This window comes from Siphateles boraxobius, unplaced genomic scaffold (assembly GCF_051911475.1).
Source record: "Siphateles boraxobius isolate OS27281-9 unplaced genomic scaffold, OSU_SipBor_1 7, whole genome shotgun sequence".
NCBI lineage: Eukaryota > Metazoa > Chordata > Actinopteri > Cypriniformes > Leuciscidae > Siphateles > Siphateles boraxobius.
In genome coordinates, this window is record NW_027509197.1 from 9,304,775 (window position 1) to 9,322,432 (window position 17,658).

At 41.0% G+C, this 17,658-nt stretch overlaps 1 protein-coding gene and 1 long non-coding RNA gene across 6 annotated transcripts in view; one reads left to right on the top strand and one right to left on the bottom strand.

The window, feature by feature from the left end:
- The window catches only part of LOC143723839 (uncharacterized), an 83,960-nt gene that overhangs the window by 27,596 nt on the left and 38,706 nt on the right, over positions 1–17,658 (top strand). The window lies entirely within an intron of this gene.
- Positions 13,963–17,658, bottom strand: part of myo16 (myosin XVI) — a 227,951-nt gene continuing 224,255 nt past the window's right edge. For all 5 annotated transcript variants that reach the window (XM_077216645.1, XM_077216647.1, XM_077216643.1 and 2 more), the window contains one exon: positions 13,963–17,330. In XM_077216645.1, the coding sequence (XP_077072760.1) occupies positions 17,154–17,330 (177 nt within the window). In that variant the 3' untranslated portion in view covers positions 13,963–17,153. The remainder of the gene's footprint in view (positions 17,331–17,658) is intronic.

Genomic DNA, 17,658 nt, shown 5'->3' on the forward strand with positions numbered 1-17,658 from the left:
TCATTTGTGTTCCGAAGATGAACGAAGGTCTTACGGGGTTGGTACAGCATGGGGGTGAGTAATTAATGACTTAATTTTCATTTTTGGGTGAACTAACCCTTTAACTAAATACATTATAATCATCTAAAACTCATGCGCAGGTTACTTTATTTCCTGAAACAAGTGCGCACCCCAATCTACTGTCTCCTCAAAAGAGTGTTTGCAAGCAGCAGAAGGCACACACACACAAACAGTAAACCTGTGCTGTTCACTCAGCTGTGCATTATAGCATCAAATTAATAAAAATAAAAAAAAACACAATATATTGACTCACGTTCTGTTTTGTATCATGCGCCATGCACGTTTGCGCTGAAGTAAGATGCACGCAAACTCACCAGGGTTCGATAGAATCAAGTTGAGTGTGAAACCAGACCAACGCTGCGGGGTGCCGGGAACAATATTTTCCACATAAGAAGTCCTTACAGCCTGCCAGATTTCTTTTAAATATGTAGGCTAGTCTTTACAAGAAAAGTCATGGGAGTGGCCCATACTTTTTTTTTTTTTTGCCAATCAGAAAACTTCAGTAAAGAGTCAAAAACACTTTGGCGGCATTCAAAATCTCATAATATGTCAGTATTCTTTTAAGTTATTTATGTGATGTTATCATGTTGATTTTTTTTATTTTTTATGAAACTTAGCCACATTCAAATGTTGATAAAAAAAGAATGCATGAAGCTAGAATAAAACCTATTTTGATAAATTGCCTTATTCATACAACAAAGTATTCTGGGGACCATTCAAATGAGCAAAAACGCTGGGGGTGGCTGGAAACCTTTTTAAAAATCGCTGGCAGGGAAAGAGTTAAGTGTTTACTCCTTTCATGTCTCCTCCAATGTCAAAATCTACACCTACACCTTTGTACTAATGGGAGAGTAAAGTGCCCATCAGATGCACACTTCAGAATCTCGTCAGAATTAGTAGGTCATCTGCTCAGTATTCACCTAATGTTTTATGAGTAATCTGAATTTGGACATACTAGTCTTTCCACAAACGTTTTTTCTCCTACTATATATTACTTAATATTCAGCAATATTATTGATCTGCCTGCATTGGCATCATTATTTGAGAACTGGAGCTCGTTCTTCGTACGTTGCTTAAAACATCCAAGATCAAATGAGACATCCAAGATGATATCATCGTGCTAATCATGATCCGGCTAATTGGGTTCTTCGAACACACCTGTTGTTTATTATTAGTATCGCTGGATTGAGTTATCTGAGATAATTGCGCGTTCATGCGCTGGGTTAAAAGGGGATATGTATCGATAATAGAAACAATGATCAGCAACGCTGCTATTGGCTGTTCAGCATGGCCAAAGAACGCGCCCAGTTTTTCTCCCAAGGAGAACAAGAGCTTTTAATGGAAGGTTATGCCGAATTTGAATCTTTAATTAAAACGACAGGGAACACCTCGAAGTCTGCAAAATCCAGGAGAGAGAGGCTGGCAATAAGTAGCAGACAAATTAAATGCGTAATGCTGTCCATGGTAGATGTTTCTATCACTTTCTACAGTATGTATTTTTGCATTTTAATAATTTCATATTTATTTTGTTCTTTTATGTCAGAGCCTCCGCGGGACCCACTAGAACATGGGGACAAGTAAAAGTGAAGTACAAGAATATTCTACAAAATGGTAGCCTTTAATTCTTATACTGTCTTTATTTTAAAAAGCCAATTTTTTCCTCTTTTTAAAAGCCACTGTTAAATAATGTGTTTGCCTGTTTATAACAGCCACCAAGAAAAAGGCTGAAAAAAAAAACAGGTGGTGGTCCTGCACCACCACAATATACCCCAGCAGAGGAGCTGGCCCTTGGGTTGAATGAAAACCGACCCATTGTGGAGGGCATCCCTGGGGGCAGCTCTTCCTCAGACCCAAAGCCAGGGACCAGTAGCAGCAACACCTTTATTACTGGTAGGCTAAATGAGTTTTCAATTCTCTTAGTACACTGTAAAATTATTTGTTGCTGCATTAAATGAAGTATAATCCAAATGGCTTGTACAGTAATTTAAACCGTTTGTGAAAGTAAAAACTTCTAAACTTTTAGTTAATATAAAATATATTGCCATGAGTTATTGATCACATTATATTTTTTACAGTGTAGTTAATTGTAATGACAATTTTTTTTGTTCCCCTCTTTTGTGCAGTTTTACATAATACACCAACACTTTTACCTGTTCCCAAGCAAGTGGTGGCTGAAGCATATGCAGTAAGTTGTGTACTTTTTCTAACTTGCATAAAGGGAAGAAAGTGCAACACTTTGTAATACCCATTTATTTCCATTGCACAGGACAGTGAAGAAACCCTCTCAGATGACTGTCCTTTGGAGGAAGAACCTGTAAGTGCATAAATAACTTTACACTAATTTGTATATACTTGTGTACCTATTCTTTCTGTCTGCAATATGAGTTGCAGGAGTCCACACCTACAGAAAGGCCTACAGAAAGGCCTACAGAAGAGTCTGCACAAAGAACTGATACAGAGGTGGACAGTGTTGTACTTTTACTTTTTACTTTTGTTGCATGAGGCATGTTTTGACCCTTTTTCTTTCACAAAATGACACAGGGTGACATCCGTTCCCTATATAAACGGCATCTTCAACAAAAAATCGAGTATTTTGACCTGAAAAAACACAAATTAAGAGGAGAAATTGAACTTGAAAAGGAGAAAAATTGCACTAGAGATAGAGTTGCTTCAAAAGGACCTTCAGAGTAAGTGCTAATACATCATTTGACACATAGTAGTATTGCTGACTTTACATAACTATCTCTTATTGCAGGCAAAGGATGACTTGCTGGCTTTTCGTTATAAAGAATTGTTTAAATAAAACTCCAGGAACTAAGCATTTTTGTCTTGTCTTTTATTACACATTCAAAAATGGTGTTCCACAATTCTGTCCCGTGCAGCTCTGCCACTAGGTTGGTCCAAGTGCACTGGCTGGAGGTCATCATCAGGCTGCACCCCCACCACAGGGGTCCTCTCCTTTCTGATAGTGGCAATGTTATGCAATATGGCACATGCAACAATTATTTCACAGGCCCTGTCAGGTGCAACCCTCAGACCCTTCAGACACTGAAATCTTTCCTTTAGTTGCCCAAAGGTCATTTCAATGCGTGCCCTTGTCCTGGCTAGAGCTGCATTGTAACGGGTTTGTGGTCCAGGGTTTGGGTCAGGGAATGGCGTCACGAAGTACTGCCTGCAGGCATAGCCCCGGTCACCAAGCAGGACCCCGTCAAAATTCCCTGTATAATGGAAAAATGCAGTTTTGTTAGGCTCAGCATAAGTGTGTGTAATACTGTGAGCTTGACATTTATAAGTTCCCTTACCACGTTCAAATAATGTGCATAAATGTGACTCTCTGAAAATTCTTGAGTCATGCACTGATCCTGGCCATTTTGCTTCCACATTTGTTATATGGAACATAGTCACACACCATCTAAGAGATTTTAGTCAGTCAACTGCATACTTTTTGATTACATTCATTTTTTTATGTAATATATTACTAATCTGGAATATTATAAATTGTAATAGTAACTTGCCTGCACATTTACACTGTGAACCCCCTTTCGGTTCACAAAATCCCCTTCATTGGGCCCTGGTGGGGCCTTGATGGGGACGTGTGTGCAGTCTATGGCACCAATCACGTTAGGGAAGCCTGAAGGACACATACTGTTAGTCATACTTTTTGGCATGGTCATGATTGCATGTCATTAACAATTATAAATGTACCTGCAATAGCAAAAAAATTCTGCTTTACAACCTGGGGTCTTAAGTGGCTTGGAAATACCACAAAACCCCCTAAAAACTGCTTGAGTGCCAAGTAAACTTTGCGAATGGCACGACAGACAGCACTTTTCACTAATTTCTCTGCATCTCCAATAGTGTAAAGGAACGTGCCACTCGCAAAGAATCTCAGGGCAATGCACACAGTCTGTGCAGTTGTCAAAGCCCGACTCCTCCGTGTTGAACATTTAATGTGTGGTTCCAGCAAATTAATGATGTAAATAACACCCTCACGAGAAAAACGATATCTCTCAAAAATTACACTGTCGCGCTGCGCTAAAGGATCCTGTCTATCCTGCAATACGCGATTAATTCGAAAAGCTCTGCGAATTATCCTCGCACCTTCCGCAACAGGTTGCTGTCGTAAAAATGGACAAGACATGGCTACGACAGACTTCCCGTATCACCTCCGCTTATAAAGCCGCAATCTAATCCTGTTTACATGAAATAAGCCTGCTCGCGAGCAGGTTCAAGCTGGCGCACCTGTTGCTATGACAGCAAGTCTAGGATGAGCTTCGAAGAACCAAACGATCCAAGATCATGCCAAATCGCCAACAATCAAATCCAGCTAACTGAGTTAGCGACGTAAGAAGAACAGGCCCCTGAACTGAGCTGGACAATGACAACACCTTTTTCTCCAGAGCAACTATATACACTCACCTAAAGGATTATTAGGAACACCTGTACAATTTCTCATTAATGCAATTATCTAATCGACCAATCACATGGCAGTTGCTTCAATGCATTTAGGGGTGTGGTCCTGGTCAAGACAATCTCCTGAACTCCAAACTGAATGTCAGAATGGGAAAGAAAGGTGATTTAAAGGGGACCTATTATGCAAAATTCACTTTTGCATGGTGTTTGGACATAAATCTGTGATGGCAATGTGTGTACACAACCACCCAGCAGTGATAAAAATCCACCCACTCCTTTTTTAAAAAAATCCCCATAAATCATAAGCAGCGTCTCCCAACGACCTGTTTTCAGAATGCGGCTTCTAAAGTCACAGGCCCCGCCCACGAGTGTTGACAGACACTTCCGTTCCAACATAGAACTGCCCTGATCGCTGATCGAGGTCACAGCGAGTTGAGAATTGTACACATCGGCAAGAATGTTGTGTAGCTGGATGTATTAATCCTCAAAGCTCTATTTATTTACTGGAGCGATAGACCTAACGTTATTGATCATGGCAGTAATGAAAGTGAGAGCGCGCACTTTATTACAGTTCATAGGATTTGTTTTACGGATATAACAGTTACAGTTGAGTTTACCAGTTTATTAAGCACCCCCTGAAAAGGTCTGTATAATCAGGGGTGCACATAACTTTATCAGTGAGTTACTCAGATGAGTACCAGAAGATGGTGTTTGGTACTCACACCATATGCAGCGTGGCCTTATAAAGTGCAGTCTTCCTCACTGTCCTCCTCAGTGTCACCACCACTGTCCTCTTCAGTGTCCTCTGCTTCAGCTTCCTGCATGGTAGATGAAGATGCTGCAGATGCACCTCCCTGTCCTTGGTTGAGCCTCCGATTAGCTGTCTCCATCCACAGGTCAACAGCTTGCTTTGGGTCAAATGTCTCTGTGGTCTGCTTTGACAGGTGTATCTGCATCAGGGCTGTGAGACGAGCATGTGACAGACCAGATCTGTACTTGGTTTTAATTATGTTGAGATGTGAGAATCCCCTCTCACAAGCTGCACTGCTTAAAGGCAGCGTAGGAGACAGCTTAACCACCTTGTTGATGTTGGAGTAAGCATCTGGGTTACTTGTATTTACTATTTGGACCAAGTCATACACAGAAGAGGCTCCCAGGCGTTTTCCTGCCTGCTTTAAGCGCATCCATTCTGTCACAGTGGTGTCTTTGTCAAGTTGCAATGTGGCCTCATATTTCTTGAGAATGCTGCAAACTGTTGCGTTTCCAAAACTGTGGAGGTCTTGCATTTCCTGAGGCCATGTTGAAGGATCAAATACTAAAAATTGATCACATGACTTGAGGGAGTCATATCTGATTTCAAACTCTTCAATTAACCCCCTGAGTAAGTTTGTCTTATCTCTGTCAGCATCAGCATTAGAAACAGTGTGTGCCCTCTGGCCTTCACCATCAAGCAGAAGTGTGAACTGTCCAATGGCCAGCATGAGTTCATCCTTACATTCTCCAATGGTCAGCTTTTCCTTTTGAAACCTAATGGATGTGGTCTTCAAAATGTTACCAATGTCAAGCATGTTTGACAGAAAGCACTGAAAATGCTCTGCGCAGATATGCTGGAAGTCACTGTTATCACTCTGAGCCAGTTGCATTTTAATGGCTGGCAATAGTCTTGATATTTTTAACAGCGTTTCATGCCTCCATGCAGACCATCTGATATTATGAAACTTACCCAGCTTCACAAAGGATATCCCATTTTCTTCACACAGCTTCTTCAGTTCAGCAGTTTTTTTTGCTTCACCTTTTTGTAAATAAAACTGCAGCAGCTTGACCACAGAGCGATTAAATGTCTCACAGTAAGGAACGTTGCGATCAGCTGATTTTGCGCAATTCTCCAATGTGTGTGCGGTGCACAGAATGTGCACAAGGGAGTCTCCAACCGCAGCAAGTCGACGGAGTTTTGGCACAACGCCGTTGTAAATACCGACGTTAACAGCAGCCCCGTCTGTGCACACAGCGACCAACTTTGTTGTCCAGTCATCCAAGCCTGTGTCCTGGAAAAGTCTCACAAGTCCGTCTGGTATGGCCTGCGCAGTTCGGTCAGCACCCAATTCAATCAGTCCAATTAAATCTGAGGTAAACTCTCCGGTGCTGGACACAGAAACAATGTCAACGATTTCCTGCTCAGTTTTTGTGATGTCCTCAGATCCATCAAAAAGCAGCCCCCAAAATTCAGCAGACTGCAACTTGGCTCGTAACTCCCCGCTGATGGCGCGGGCGATGCTTTGCATGATGCGCGTGCCCCCTTCACGTGAATGATATGCACCTCCGACATTTACTCCAAGCCGCTTCAGTAAAGGAATATCCTCAGAATAGGACGACATGGGACGTGCGTGCTAAGCTTTATGGAAGGCGAGGAGAAAAATATTAAACAGAGCTTGCCGCTGTTCCTCATTCAGCTTGTCTCGCCATCTGGCAAGTGGGCGACTGGACATTTCTTCTCGGCTAGCTTGTTTATTTACAATATCTTGCGCCACATTTGTGTGCTCCTTGCTCTTTTCATGTTTGTCAAATAAAGGATGGTTGAAATTCGTTGAGCCTTTATAAAACGCACCTGTTTTGTCTGCTAGATGTGGACTTGAGCGGCAAATCTTGCACCACATTTCAGTGCGCTCATCGTTAGCTTCAAGCCACTGCACATCTTTGAGCCACTTTTCCGAAAAAAGTCTTTTTTTCGGCTCTGGCTCCAGTTGGCGTTTCTTTGTAGGTGGCGAAACGCCAAAAAAGCTGCTTAACGTCTGTTGCTTTTTGGACATCCCTGATAGTATAACTTAGTTGACAAGCAACATGTCGTGTGTAAAGTTAGATGAGAAGATCGGTTAAGTACGCAAAAACGCGGAGTAATACAAGTCGCATTACGCATTCCTAATTTTTGTCGCGCATGCGTACCTGCGTACCAGTTATGTGCACCCGTGTGTATAATATTTGTTTACTGTTAGTTGTAATGAGTGTTTTTTGTACTTCGCTGTGTAACGTTATGTTGATGATAAATAATGAAAGTGAGAGGGAGAGAGTTTATGGATAAGACTTTAATACGGACTTCTTATACATTGTTTAAGTTATTCAGCTCTTACAGTGATTTTCTGAAGTGAAATTGACGCTTCATCTTTTGTGTGATGTACAATAAACTTCATTGAACTCATCAGTATATTTTTACAACATTCGGACGCGGTCCGCTAAGTTACAATACAACGTGGATAAAAGCAAGATGGAAAAATAAGTTATAAAACCGTGATTAAACTAGACTTTCTATACCTGTTCTATCTTCATACAGCATATATGTGACCAGTCACGGAAACTAGGGACACAAGTCGGTTCTGGGGCATTTTGAGTTATTCATAGATTCTGAGAGTGTAATATCCAAGCTTTCCAACGATGTGTAACATGTGGAAATCTGATAATATTTGGAGAAGTTGTGGCCATTTTAAAGTAGGCACTTAAAAAAGCTCAAAGAGGAGAAAACGAGCTAAAGATTGTGCAGTTCTCACCTGTCTCTGCTGCTGGGGGTGACAATAGGGCTCATTTACATCTCATTTAGATAAGCCATACCCCCTGTAAAGCTCCTCCATGTGCTTTACAGCTTTTTTTACACTTCGAATGAGTGCACTTTGCCGCACTAGGCGAAAAACAATTGTGCTGCCCCTCTATTTGCAACGTACCAGCAACAACACACAAAGACCAATAATGCCATATAGCCTGCATATAACGCGAAACCAGCAACAACACATAAAGACCAATATGCCATATACATATAACGCAAAACCAGCAACAACACACAAAGACCAATATGCCATATAGCCTGCATATAACGCAAAACCAGCAACAACACACAAAGGCCAATATGCCATATACATACAGTATAACACAAAACCAGCAACAACACACAAAGACCAATATGCCATATACATATAACGCAAAACCAACAACAACAAACAAAGACCAATAAGCCATAGGCCTACATATAGCGCAAATAGTACGCAACGCTCGTGTGCCCAAAATGTCAACAATATTAAAGTTTATGTAGGAGGCAAATGCCTGCTGGCATTTTTCTTTAAGCAGTCATTTCTGCAATTTTCCAAATAATCACATTTCACCTCCTCAAATTACTGTTGCAAATCTCTTTACACCACTTTCTTATGTGCGTATACACACACAAATGAAATGTCCGCAAGCACATTATATCATCAGCAGGTTCAGCATCTTAAATAACGACTAAAGAGCAAATGAAGCTTAACTTACATTTCAGAAACACGCACGGCAGGCCTTCATCGCAGCAGCAAAGGTCTTAACTGCATCCTCTATTTCGATTCTCCGTCACATATGAAACAGCCAGCCACCGCTGTCAGCTAGCCGAGCCGCCGTATTGAAGCACTGAGGGCGAGCGCGCTGCGCCCATACCTCCGGTTCAGTTTCCCGAGCCCACGAAGTGCGGCGAAAACATTTTCGGTGTAACTGCCAGACGGTTCATCTCGTCTGCGACAATCTTTGCGGCATCCATCTTCATTGAATTTTGATATCAGAGAGAGCTGGCCAGAGCACAGCATAATAAGTAGCCATGTGGTTGACTTGGAGGGCGGGGGCAAAAGCGCCGGGTTATTCAGTATGGAAATACACACAGACAATGACACGCCACGCCCCTACTGCATGCTAGAATCTCCGAAAACAAGCCGATTTCAACCTCAAAATGTAAGCTTTTAAATATACCAATACTGCTATCTCAAACATGGAGAGGCTTCTTCGTGATTTCAATTAACAGATTCTCCAAAAAATTGAAAATCACCAATTTTGAAAAAAAACTCTTCTTTCTCATTTTGCTCGAAAGTTGTGCTGCCGACTTGTGTCCCTGGTTTCTGTGACGGGTCACATATTATCTGGCTCTGTGGGCATCATTGTCCGAGTCCGCGTCGAAATGAACAGGGCTACTGAGAGTTTATGTTCTGATATTATCATTCCGTGAGATGAGATTGTCCTGACTGAGCGCGAGCTCGTGAGGCTCCGCCCTCTAGGCCGGAGGCAGCTGCTCATTTGCATTTAAAGGGATACACACTAAAACGGTGCATTTTTCTGAGACACAAAAAGTGACAATTTAAACATGCTGTAAAAATAATCTGTTGGGTATTTTGAGCTAAAACTTCACATACACACTCTGGGGACATCAGAGACTTATTTTACATCTTGTGAAAATGGGCATAATAGGTCCCCTTTAAGCAATTTTGAGCTTGGCATGGTTGGCATGGTGCCAGACGGGCCGGTCTGAGTATTTCACAATCTGATCAGTTACTGGGATTTTCACGCACAACCATTTCTAGGGGTTACAAAGAATGGTGTGAAAAGGGAAAAACATCCAGTATGCGGCAGTCCTGTGGGTGAAAATGCCTTGTTGATGCTAGAGGTCAGAGGAGAATGGGCCGACTGATTCAAGCTGATAGAAGAGCAACTTTGACTGAAATAACCACTCGTTACAACCGAGGTATGCAGCAAAGCATTTGTGAAGCCACAACACAACATGCACAACCTTGAGGCGGATGGGCTACAACAGCAGAAGACCCCACCGGGTACCACTCATCTCCACTACAAATAGGAAAAAGAGGCTACAGTTTGCAAGAGCTCACCAAAATTGGACAGTTGAAGACTGGAAAAATGTTGTCTGGTCTGATGAGTCTCGATTTATGTTGAGACATCCAGATGGTAGAGTCAGAATTTGGCATAAACAGAATGAGAACATGGATCCATCATGCCTGGTAACCACTGTGCAGGCTGTTGGTGTAATGGGGTGGGGGATGTTTTCTTGGCACACTTTAGGCCCCTTAGTGCCAATTGGGCATTGTTTAAATGCCACGGCCTACCTGAGCATTGTTTCTGACCATGTCCATCCCTTTATGGCCACCATGTACCCATCCTCTGATGGCTATTTCCAGCAGGATAATGCACTATGTCACAAAGCTCGAATCATTTCAAATTGGTTTCTTGAACATGACAATGAGTTCACTGTACTAAAATGGCCCCCACAGTCACCAGATCTCAACCCAATAGAGCATCTTTGGGATGTGGTGGAATGGGAGCTTCGTGCTGGATGTGCATCCCACAAATCTCCATCAACTGCAAGATGCTATCCAATCAATATGGGCCAACATTTCTGAAGAACGCTTTCAGCACCTTGTTGAATCAATGCCACGTAGAATTAAGGCAGTTCTAAAGGCGAAAGGGGGTCAAACACAGTATTAGTCTGGTGTTTCTAATAATCCTTTAGGTGAGTGTATATAAATGAACTAAATTAATATATTTTTTTACAAAAAAATTAACTATCACTGAATTTACTTAAGCTGGACAATGATTCCATTTTCTTCTGCTGTACAGCCGAAACAAACTTTGTTGCATTATTGTGGTGAGGGGGGCGTGGTTCAGCGAAGTCTGTAGTGCGAGAGCAACGACGGAGCCGAGCGTTGAGTAAGTAGGTCAAGTGCAAAATGACGAACACCTGTCTCTGATTGCAGTAATTGGCGTGGGGAGACCGCATAAAAGCCGGCTGGTGCAAGAGAGCAGAGAGAGAAGGACTGGGTACTCGTGCACGAGACGTGAGCTGGACGCTGAAAGTGGAAAGAGTGTTGCCTGATATAGTGGAAAGAGTGATATTTTAAATAGTGGAAAGAGTAATATTTTTATATAGTGGAAAGAGTGTTCTCTGAACGAGGTTTATGTTAGAGCGCGCACAGTGCATTTCTTCTGTTTTTCAACCAAATAAAAGTGTACGAGTCCCAGCCACGCCGACCCCTGTCTTCTTCCATCACACCAACACTGAACCTTCACTACAATTATTTTTCTGTTATCACTGTAAAGCTGCTTTGAAACGATATGTATTGTAAAATGCGCTATATAAATAAAGGTGACTTGACGACCATCAGGAAAGTATGCATATTCTGATGCAGTCTCCAGGTTATATGCCTATGAATCTTTTGCTTCTTTTGGCTGTCTGTCTGTAGAGAATGGATTTAAGAAAGAGTAGCCTATGTGGTTTAAGGTAGTAACATGGCAGCAAAATGGTTCAAATAACTTGCATTACCAACAAATTATATTTTTCCACAAATTTTATGCCACAAACAAAAATATGCAGGCAATTTTGTTCAAAATATTGTAAAGCATATGGTTTTGTTCATTTTCCACTCTGAAAAAAGCCGAGCAGGGATTTCCTCGACGTTTGAATTAAAGGGCCACTTGTGGTGAGGGTCATCTGTTGCCTATATTGCCTCGCCATCTGTATTTGTTCCTTTTATCCCTGAGTTTTTCACAATACATAGTGATTGGGGGTTGAATATGTGCATTTATGTGTTAACTCTTTATATTTGTATAACTCTTTATAACTGTTATATTGGATTTTTTTCAAATTCAGCTTACAATTTCAGTGTATCATGTGGTGTCGTTTTGAACATGTGACTTGGATAGCGTGTGTTCCTGTTGTTCTGTGTGGTCTGATTTACGAGTCTTTGCTTGTCTTTATGGCCCAGTGAGCGATAAGAGCGTAATCAGCTTACACAAGCACTGATCCCAGCCCTGCACTGTAACAGTAAACACACACACACACACACACACACACACACACACACACACACACACACACACACACACACACACACACACACACACACACACACACACCTCATTCAAATCGCCACATTATGCAATATTACACGCTCACATAAGCACCGGTTACATACCCTGTGTGCTGGGGAACAGCTCCGGATGTTTGCTGTTTTGGTCAGGCGGAAGGAAGGCCTCCATTTCTGTCTGTTTATGAGATTGTAATCTAGAATTCACTGTTCAGCTTGCAAAAAAATCCTGATGTTGAAATAAACAATAACCAGTTAACGGTCAGTGTAAAACTTCTGTGGGACTGGGAGATACAATGAAAATTTCATGTGATTGAAATTTATACACAAACAATCCCGTTCCAACGTTTGTGTTCATGAAGGTTTTTATTTACAGTTGTCAACATTTGAAGTGGATCAAAAACTTTCATCAAGTGATACATGAATTTTGAACAATACCTGTTCTTGTCTTAGGACAACTTTGAACTGTTTTGATCCACTTCAAATGTTGTATTTTGGTAACAATTTACAATAAGGTTTCATTAGTTCACTTTAGTTGACATGAGCTAAGAATGTTAACGTGTATAAACATACAATGAATGACTATTTTATTAACAAAGATTAAAAACTACAGTAACCATTGTAATACTCATTGTTAGCCTAGCTAGTTCATGTTAGTTAATGCATTAATAATGTTAACAAATGAGACCTTAATGTAGTGGTACCTTTATCTTTTCGAACGATATTCATATTTTTATTTGAGCAGTCCTTGTTGAGCACAAGAGAACATTAACATTTTATCGACCCCAAACTTTTGAATGGTATCCAAACTTGTTGCCAAGAACAAAGTATTTATTGTGGAAACTAAAAGTAAATTAAATTTAATTATTTACGCTGTAGCATTGTAGAAATTTAGTTTGTTTTAGTCAATGTTAAATCGCACACACAGATTTCCCATTGTTTTTTTAATTTTCATTTAATTTCATTTTTTATTAACAATAAACAAGCCAGAATGTGATCATGAATACACTGACAATTCAATATCCCAACCCCCACTCCCACCCTGTTTAACAATACTTCCATTCTTATTTTTGAGTGAAAATGCCAATGACTGCAATATTCGTGATTTTTAGCAAAATTATTACAAACATTCTATCACACACTATATACACTTAAAAACAGGGTTTAGCTACTCTGAAGGCCTGTTTACACCTGGTAATAAGATGCAATTTGGATCGGATCACAAGTGAACGACGCTTTGAGCTTGTCCTTTTTCGACCACTTCCAGAGGTAGTCGAAAATGCATTTGACTGGATTGCTTTCGTAGTGTAAATGCTCATGTGGTCGAACATCCACAAAAGACATCCCACTCTCCACCTATTGACCTAACACTTAAAGGGTTAGTTCACCAAAAAATGAAAATTTTGTCAGTATTTACTCACCCTCATGTTGTTCCAACCCCGTAAGACCTTCGTTCATCAGCTATCGGAGCAAAAACGAAAGCTTCTGCTCTACTTATGTTTTTCTGTCGTCTCAGGGCATGTTCATATGTAAATTGCGCACGCTTATTTTGTCCTTTAGATCAAAAGATCTGAAAAAATAAACATACATTTACCCGCTTACAGACCCTCCCCTCGAAGAAATCAGAACAGAAGTGGTTGAAAGTGGACAAAGTAGACAGATTAAAACACCAGGTGTAAACAGGAATGGGTCTCCCTAGTCTACATGTGATCCGATCGACCAAAACACATCTTAATACCAGGTGTAAACGGGGCCGGCTGAGGTTTAACAGAGAGCCAGGGGTCTTTTAATTTCCTCAAATACCCCCACCCCCTCATTCTAAGAAATGACCAAATTTTTTGCCAGTTGACTGACACTGTGCTTTATTGCTGTACAGGAACTTTATAAAACATTTCAAAACAAAATATTTACCAAGACATACATTTTTTTTTCTTTGCCCACAGACATGTATTTTAATTAACAGGCATGTTTATATATAATTTACAGAAGGATCAGATTGGAAGGAAGAAAAAAAAAACACATTGACTACAAAAGACAGTAACAGCCATGGTAATTTAATATTTTGTTGAGCTCTGCATATTTGAGCAAGCACAGGATTCTGATTGAGTTTGTTTTCAATGTCTTGAGATGAAGATGTCAGTGTTGTATTTGAGACCAGCTCATTCGAGTCGGAGTCAAGACTTAGACCAGAAGAGGGTTGAGTCCGAGTCAAGACCAGAAAACAGTCGAGATCGAGTCAGGAGAGGCCAGAAAACATGGTCTTGAACTCAAGCCTATTCTGGTTACGGTCATGACTTGGACTCGAATGAGCTGGTCTCGACTACAACACTGGGATATGTTCACTACATATTGAGCTTAACCAAAGCATTTTCTGGCCATTATTTTGCTATCAAATCAATAAGTCCATTATAAGGAGGCCGTGTTGGGCTGGAGGGTGAGAAGTTCATAACAGCATGTCTGGATGGCTTCACAGCACCAGTTAAGACAAAGGGCATGATCAAATGAAATCTCCACACTGTATCAGACTAAGCACAGAAAAACAGTCAGATGGGGTGTGTAAGTAAGAGAGATCTCATGCTTTAACATATATTCCTTTTTTAACAACGGAGTAGAAAAATGGGCTCATACTGTACAGTTCTTTTCATTCTCTTTTTGCTTTTTTAGTATTCATGGCATGTCAATACTAGACATTATAAAATAGCCTAGCATTTTTTTCAATAAATTAATGTTTCAAATAATAGTGTCGTAACCCTGTTAGTTAAGCCGTAGCGATGCAAAGCAGCCATTCCAAAACTGTGGAGCAAACCCATGAAGTGAGTTCCGGTCTCCATCAGCACCGGCCTGCACAGTGATTTTAATATGCGTCTCTGATCTGCAGGACTGCACAGCAGTGAAAGATGCTTAAACCACCGTCCAATGGAATGGGGAAAGGGAGTATTCATATTAGTTGGGTAGATAAGAGTTAGAAAAAGATATGAGAAACATAAGCCTTAGCAGCCTCTTTCAGAGTGGTTTGTAACGATTTATAGAGCCAGAAAGTGTGATTGGGTCTTGAAAATCACCTCTACATTGTTATTTTGAGTGAATTTTAGATCACGTTTTACACTGAAAATAATGTAGCCTACTGTTTCAATACAATCATTAAACAAAACTGGTTAATATGTAGACCATACATTAAATTAGAGTAAACGGTGACTTAATATGTATGTTAAATATTAAGATTGGCTTTTAAATATTAAGACCAAAGAACTTGACATAGATCATTGTGTCAGAGGAGTTGAATTAACTTTTTCTAGAAGGTGTAACATTTGGGGATCCCTTTTCAGGAAGTCAGGACGTAAACAAACATGAAGTGACACTCTTAATCAAGCTTAAATGAAAACGCGGCAAAGTGCAACTCAAACTTACTTGCACAAACACAAAAGTTCTGTACAATAAATTAAATATCTTTATACATTTCAAAGACTGACCGCAGTCCTATGTGGATGGAGAACGGCTAAAGAGTTTACCATGAATAAACAATCATTCTGTACTAAAATTATATTCACACTATAAAACCCACCACCTTAGTCCTTCCGTCATTGCACCCTTGAACATTCGGGAATAACTTTCCAATATAAAGACAATAATTTGCCAATATACTCAAAACATTTGCAATCTGTACATAACCCATCTATTCAGTCATATTGAAGACAGCCAGAATCAGAAGGTCAAGTTCTGCTTATTCTCAGAAAAGCGCCTGTATACGTCAGGTACATGGCTGTGCTTATGGTGGGGCTCCTGCTGCGAACCCAGTGTTAAAAGTCGAAACATATTTACCCAAGTTCTTTCAGGTAATAAATGTGTATGTGCACACTGTATGGAAAAACCAAATGCCTCGAGACCTGTTTACCTTCACACATTAAGAACTACGAGAGAATATTCTGAAACTTCAGGGGGACGCTGTTTGTACAGATCGTCTACTAAGGTACCAACATGTTACCATACAACCCAGCATTCGTACATAAGCACCTTTGAGGAAAAGAGTTGGCTGAGTCAAATCGGCAGTAATATTCATCCACCAGTAATGATTGTTCCATCTAAAGGTGTATTTGGAGAATTGTGCTCTTTAACCATTCGATATAAATCAGGTGCCTTCAAGTTCCTCAACTGTATGTCTTGTGAAACCTCTTGGTTTCATGTTGCAGAAGTGTGCGCACATTAGCCTACAGTGAACAATGAATGTAGTCCAGAAGCTGGTGGAAATGTTGTGGACTTGTTACTGATAATTTCCCTGAACCCTGACCTCTTTGTAAGGTCACAACCTGTGTGTGATGGTTGCCAACGCTGATGGAGGGTAACCAAAGCACCTGAAAAAGCATGAGGTGTAGTTGCTTTCTGAACCTGAAGGAGGACTTTGTTCACAAAGCTAGGCCTATGAGGTCAACACAAAGTTTTTGTCTTGTAAACTTTAAGGTCTGTCGCGTCCATGTGCCTCGAGTGCTTGAGTTGGAACAGAACTGGCACTTTTTACCCAACCCAGGCAACAACAACCACATATGGAGCGACCAGCACCAGGGTTTAAAATTAAAATATGGCTCACAATGTAGACTATAGCACGCAGTAGCACAGTTGAGATATGTTTGCACCGCCCTAAGATAGCGTTGATGAGTTGCAATCAAAGGGATGTGATGAGAACTTCCAGACAGCGAGATGTGCAGGACACTGCGAACGGGATTCATAATAGCCATGTCCCCTTTGTTTCTTCAGGACAGAGATTGGTAGTCTTTGGGGGCTGCATGTTATTTGGTCCCAGTTGGTCATTAGTTGGAGAGACGTGTGGAGCAAATTTTCCAAGGAACCTTTGATTCTTTCAAAAGAAGTGAAGAGAGGAACAAGAACAAATTGGGATGCCCTCTTCTCCTGAGTTCAGAGTCTGGCTCTGTTTAGAGGACGTCACCCCTATGTGAAGGGCAAAAAAAAAAAAAGGCCATCAGGCCTAAGGACTGGGGTTTAACTCAAGAAGTGGGGTGATTAACACAATCTCTAGGGTGATGCTTTCTTTCTGGGACTCTTGGTCTTCACCGTTAGGGTGGGTGAGGTGTTTGTGTGGAGCCAAGCGTTCTGCCAGTCCGGTCGACCGTCACAAACACTCCTCCGCCAGCGCATTAATTCCTGCAGAGTGGCCCGCTGATCCCCACATGCACGTGACCTCTGGAGCACCTGAGAAAATGACAGAAAGGTCATGTTTAGATTGGTGCATAATGGATGGATCTACAGTAGGGGTAGTCAACCCTGCTCCCGAAGGGCTACTTTCCTGCACACTTCAGTTCCACCCCTGCTCCAAAACCCCTGCCTGCTATTTTCAAGTCATCTTGAACACCTTGATTAGTTGGTCCAGGTGTGTTTGATTAGGGTTGGAGCTAAATTCTGCAGGATGGTAGCCCTTCTGAGGTATCTATACTACTTACCACCAATGAAACAAATGAACAGAACAGCGATGATCCAAAATATAATTTCGGTCGTAAAAGCAAAATAACCCAAACAGGTA